Source organism: Etheostoma cragini, chromosome 6 (assembly GCF_013103735.1).
Source record: "Etheostoma cragini isolate CJK2018 chromosome 6, CSU_Ecrag_1.0, whole genome shotgun sequence".
Classification (NCBI taxonomy): Eukaryota; Metazoa; Chordata; class Actinopteri; order Perciformes; family Percidae; genus Etheostoma; species Etheostoma cragini.
In genome coordinates, this window is record NC_048412.1 from 25430229 (window position 1) to 25436228 (window position 6000).

General features: G+C 42.1%; 1 protein-coding gene across 3 annotated transcripts in view; it reads right to left on the minus strand.

Moving 5' to 3' along the window:
- The window catches only part of LOC117945825 (von Willebrand factor D and EGF domains), a 47769-nt gene that overhangs the window by 30330 nt on the left and 11439 nt on the right, over nucleotides 1-6000 (minus strand). For 2 of the 3 annotated variants that reach the window (XM_034873530.1, XM_034873531.1), the window contains one exon: nucleotides 232-422. In XM_034873530.1, coding sequence (XP_034729421.1) covers nucleotides 232-422 — 191 coding nt within the window. Of the gene's footprint in view, nucleotides 1-231; nucleotides 423-2928; nucleotides 3369-6000 lie in introns of those variants that run through there. The other variant, XM_034873529.1, reaches the window with a different exon arrangement.

Genomic DNA, 6000 nt, shown 5'->3' on the forward strand with positions numbered 1-6000 from the left:
TTTTATAAATATTGCAAATGTTTTTATGCTTGGACACACGCTAATTGATTTTTATAACATACTGAAATGAATGGAGATCAAGGCTTGTCTGGAAAGATAGAAAAAAGGAAATCCAAACTAAATCGCATTATTATGGATTAGCTGGGATGTAAAGTAGACATGATTTGCTGTGGACTAGACTGGAATGATCCTTTAATGACAGAGATGACACAACACATGCAGATCATTTACCTCAACACACTGGGTGGGCATGCTGGCCGGCTTGTCAAAGATCTGAAACTGGTACCAGCCCGGAGTGAGGGAGTGGTCGCAGATGAAGTCCTGCAGGGCTGACTGCTGCAACCAGCTGGAGCGGAAGGTAGTGCTGCGGTAGGGGTCCTGGAGGATGGAGTGGCCACCCGGTGCACACTCTGGAGGGGGCACTGCAAGTCCAGCCAGAGAGACAACATAAGCACTAGATGTACACCAAGAGTGTCAGATGTATGGAAGGCTTTCTGCAGGATAAATAGTAGAAGTGTGGACATCCTCCGTCCAGCTGGTCTGCATGCAGGATAACCATTTCAAATTGAATTTCAAAGCTAGTAAGTAAAAAAGGATTGGTGCTGCTCAGTGCTGAGGTTGCACACAAAACATGAAATGCTCTGAGACATGACAAACAGATGACATGAGAAAGAATGCATGATTCTATAGTTTTTGGGCTATGAATAGAGTTACTGAATATGACTGACATGATTTTGCATAGAAAAAACTGACTAACTGACTGACAGCAAAGGAAAATATAATGTGAACAGGAGTAGAGCTAAAAATAACACAATCAGCAATTACAACACTAGCAAATATTAAGAAGACATGACAAATAGGTGAATTATTTTAGGAGCATTTCACAGTGATAGGGTAGGGATTTCTGAACAACAGTAGGCAAAGGTCAAAACTCCAGTAACACTTGAAGTATAAAGAACAACTTTATTTTGAGACCAATGAGGGTCATCCGTGGTCTTCTTCAGGGGGTTTTGACCTCTTCAAAATCCATCTGGCCAACAGTAGACATGCAATGTGCACGAAGAACGTTGAATACAACAGTGTCTTAAAGAAAGTATATTTCACAAAATGGAAAACCTTGAGCAGGTTGAGGAAAGGTCAGTCTGGGTCTTAATACTGAGGGTGGATGACTACAGGTTGTCTCCTTAAAGAGAGAGAACTGTTCCCTTATGACAAAATCATAACAACACAAAACCAAACTGAAGAAGGCCGACTGAAGTGAGTCAAAATGGAAATTAGCGGAAGAAGCAAAACCAGAGACTTTTAAGCTTTTTGAGAGTTAGTGATGGGAGAATTGACATTTGAGTATGTTTCTAAACCTCAGAAAAAATGTCTATCAATCTTTGAGGCCTGTGGCATACCCAAGTATGACCAGGATAGGGAAATCCTATAAAAGGCATTCTGTTCTCTATTCTAGCTATGGTGCGTTGTTTCTGCCTCCCCCTTGAGGAATTCTAAGTAATAACAACAACACTGTCGGAGCATCCACATGATGCAAGCCCCTGGTGATCACGCACCACCCCCACCCCTCCTCCACGCAGTTGCTTGTAGCAGAGGATGAAAAATACATGGACTCTTTAGAAGAGGTAATTATCTTCATGCAAGCTTTTTTTACACGAAGGTTTTCGGACAACACCATTTTGTTAACATAGCTTTACCGAGAAATAAAGAGAGAGTTTTGTTAAGCTGATAGGCTTAATTAGCTTTGTATCAACTCATTTGGCAGTGGCTTGAATGTAACGGACGCTCACTAATACTAAACAGTTGTGCACTATAGCTTTAGGTTTCTCGTGTGTGACCACAGAAGTTAAAACATAACCATTAAAGCATATGGCAACAAAAGTGAAAGCAGAGAGAAAGAAAGATCCAAGCTCTCACCAAGAAGTAGCCGCCAGCTTCTGTGCACTACAGCAGAGGTTTCTGGCCCTGACCTTGAGAGTTCAAGTGAAAGATGATAGGCATGATGTGACTGCGTTTCACATGAGTTGTGACATAAAGGGTGGACGTACTTGGTATTTATCAGCGTGTGGTAAAAGTCTGTTGGAAACCTCATTCTTTTTGCTTACAACAAACATGTTATGAAAACTTGTCAGTTTGAGGTTGAATGGAATCTAAAGCAGGAGACCAACTATTTCTTTGGATTATTCTGAGTAAATGCTGAATAAAAAAATCTAAATGACAGACTTTAAAACTTTGCTTGAGTGGAAGGAAGTCCTAAAACTGCTACAGAGAAAGTTAAGGTCAGCAGGTTATAGGCGGACTCTTAAAAACACAGTTTGAGTGCTTTAAGGTCATTAGAACCACCAATAACATACAATTGGAACATCTTTGAAACTTTTGCAAAGAAAGATGTCAAGGCAAGCTCATAACATGACACTGCAGTATTTGGCCGCAGTGTTTTGATCCATGGCCACCGAAGTGAGACCAATGAGGAAGAAAAAGAACCAAGAAGTCACCATCTAGCCCTGAAGTAAAAGATGATAGCTTGACTGAGTTTTCACAGCGGTGACAGGCAGAAGAGCTGCTGAGGGAGACAACAGGAGACGGTCAAGCTCCCAAAGGACGTCCTCCATTCTCAAACACCTGGTTGCGTCCGTCCTGATCAGTTTGGACAGGATCTCTGAGAATCCACATCCTGTGTGCCCGTCCGAGCCAGCGGCCCGAGGCATTACACTCTGACCATGCGACTTGGAGGTATGTGGCCTTGGATGACAGTTAGGCTACATGGTGGATGAGATGGTATACGGGGATTATATAAACTTTTGAATCCCATTTTTGGTTTGTAAATTGTTATTTTTCTTACTGAGGAAAACGCCAGATCGTATTATAACAAAATGTGTGCTCATTAAACAAAAAAACAAAAAAAAGTACTAAGAGGGGCGAGCTTACCTGTTTGAGCGTGCATTGCGTTAGGAAGTAAGAACACAACGCACGGAAGGAGTGTAAAAACGGTTTCAAGTGTCATCGTCCCGCTGCGTCCAGCGCGTGACTTTACAAACTAAATAGCGCGAGCTCCGAGCGCGAGCACTGGCACCGTTTTACCGAAAGTCCTTTCTGTCTGCTCGGAGCATTAACAGGAGCGTAGCATATAGCCGTCGTTTCCGTTATCCGAACCAAAACAAGTGAAGCCGGAGGTACCAAGGAGCTACTTGAAGTGTGTAACTGTCACTTCTGGTTGGAGTGAATGGAGAGGCTGTCGGCTGATCCGAGACGCCGGACTGCAGCGGCTGGCTGCCCACAGACTGCTGCAGGCTGCAGCTTCATAGTGTGTTAGGAGGGGCATCAGCGGTAGTAGTAGGCCTACACCTTCTCAGGATGCAAAGCTCCACACCTCTGCTCACATCTGCCGCTGAGCTGCAGCACGAGTATTGTCACTAGAAAAGATTCAGCTTTTGCTGAAATGTACTTCAACTCGACAAGTGCTGTACTGTAGTGCAGTACAATTTAGCCATACTTCCTTTACTGGAGTATTTTATGCTAGGCTACTTTAATAATAATAATTTCATGATCGCCAGGAGGCAATTACATTTTCTTTCACTTTGTTGTTAGAACACACACAAGCCTGAAATTCACACGTGCTCAGACGTATTTGTACAAATGGAGAGCTATCAGAGGGCTGCGACTGCTGGACAGGCAGCCCAAGCATTTGGACGTTTGGTGCCTTGCTCAAGAGCACCTTGGCAGTGCCCAGGAGCTGAACTGGCACCTGTACAGCCACCAGTCCACACTCAGTATTTTGGTCTGTACGGGAGCTTGAACCGGACACCTTTCGGTTCCCAACTCAACACGACTCCCTACGGACTGAGCTAACGCTATATTTCCACTCTATGCAATGTTTTCTCCATTTCTAAAGGGGGTGAAAACAGACTGATCATCTAATCTTGGAAGTCCACTACTGGCCAGCCAGTTCCACTTTATGAGTCAACACTCCAAACCACTAAAACAGATGGCCATGCTACATTTTTCAGGGAAAGGGCTTCAGCCAAAGAGTGGGATTTTGGATAAGACGGATAACACAGCCAGGTCCTTTCCATACTGCTTGTTTCCTTTCTCACATTTTAACATCAGCTGTGCTACTCAGATATAAAGTTTAACTGGCAGGAGCTGAGGCAGATCATTCTGTCAAAGACAAGAAACTGATCTCTTTAGAAGACAAAATAAAAAACGGAGGAAGTGATCGCTCAATTTGTGTGATGATCTGTAAAGCAGGGAGGTATTTTTGCAGTGGCAGGGATGGTGAATGAAGATGAACACAAATGTATGTTAGATTGGACAGTCATATCCTAATATGGTATGAGAAACCATAGATGAGGTACTGCAAGTCTTGCATGCAAACTTCAGATAGTTAAAAGTATATGAAAGTTAACCGAAATCAAATTTTTATTTCAAATGCGTTGCATGTTACAACAATTTAGGACTAAAACTAACAATTATTTATCATTGATTAAGCTGCTTATTATTTTTCTCTAATAAGTTATTACTTGTGTTGCCTATAAAATGTAAGAAAATAATGAAAAGTGTCCATTAAAGTTTTCTAAAGGCCAAGAGATGACGTCCTCAAATGTCCAGTTATTCACTTTAAACGGGAAAAAAACAGGAAATACTTTACCAGCAAATGTTTGGCAATTTTAACTTGTGGAGTAAATACTCATTTATGAAGATTGTTGACAATTAGATTTCTGATGGGTGACTACTCGACTAATTGTTCCAGATTCTCAACAATTTCCCAAACTAAGAGTTGTATGAGCTGATTTTGCTTGTTCAAACAGGATAATCCACTCCAATGTAGAAGGTGAGACTGCACTGTAGTGTAATTTTTTAAACTCAGACTAAGGATTTTTTGCACTATCAGCAGGAGGACCATTTTTTTAAATAAATTGGATGGTTTAAGTAAACTGTGAAGTTTCACTAAAGTCAGTGAGACAATATTCTGTGATTACCAATGAATAAACCTTTGGATCATTATTTCTGCAGGCCTAGAGAAAACCTAAGGGGATCTGCCAGCTGTGCAGTTTGTAGACTGTCTTCTCCCGGTGCCTGACTGGAGGTGCCTGACTGTCTTGGTGAGAGTCTGGTCTGTTCGACTCCCAGGCTGAGGAGGACTATAACCCCTCCCTCATAAATCTCCTGGACCTTCAACCTGCTCAGAGCCTGGAATAGCCATCAAGTAAAAACCCACTTTCTTCTGCTCATGCCTCCACTTACACAACCAGCAATTCAATCTTAATCAGCCTCCCGGATGGAAAACGCCTACGCCAAGAGAGCATATAAACAGTGCATGACATGTATGAGATTTAGCCTTCAAGTTCCAAAAAATAGTGGGAAATAAATGGGGATAATTGCCTTGTTTGATTCTTTAATCTACATACATGCATGAGCTCATTCTGTGCAATTTGCGCTTATTATAATCAGTTATTCAGACATGGGAGAACTGCAGTGTCCCCTGGGAAATGTGATTTCAGCTAAATGATGCAGGAAATGCAAACTGAATATAAATACCTTAACCTCCCGTACTGAAAGGAAAACTGATTGTACAACTTAAAAGACTTGTGCACACAAGGAGCAGAAAAGCATAGAAGAAGAATTTAAGCACAGATAGATCAGCCATAAAGCCCGGCCCATAACCATGTTTTAAAAACCATAAACCCCGATCCATAACCATGTTCTAAAAGCCATAAACCCCAGCCCATAACCATGTTTTAAAAACCATAAACCCCGATCCATAACCATGTTCTAAAAACCATAAACTCCGGTCCATAACCATGTTCTAAAAGCCATAAACCTCGGCCCATAACCATGTTTTAGAAAACCATAAACCCCGATCCATAACCATGTTCTAAAAACCATAAACCCCGGTCCAGAACCATGTTCTGAAAGCCGTAAACCCCGGTCCATAACCATGTTCTGAAAGTCATAAACCCCGGTCCATAACCATGTTCTGAAAGCCGTAAACCCCGGTCC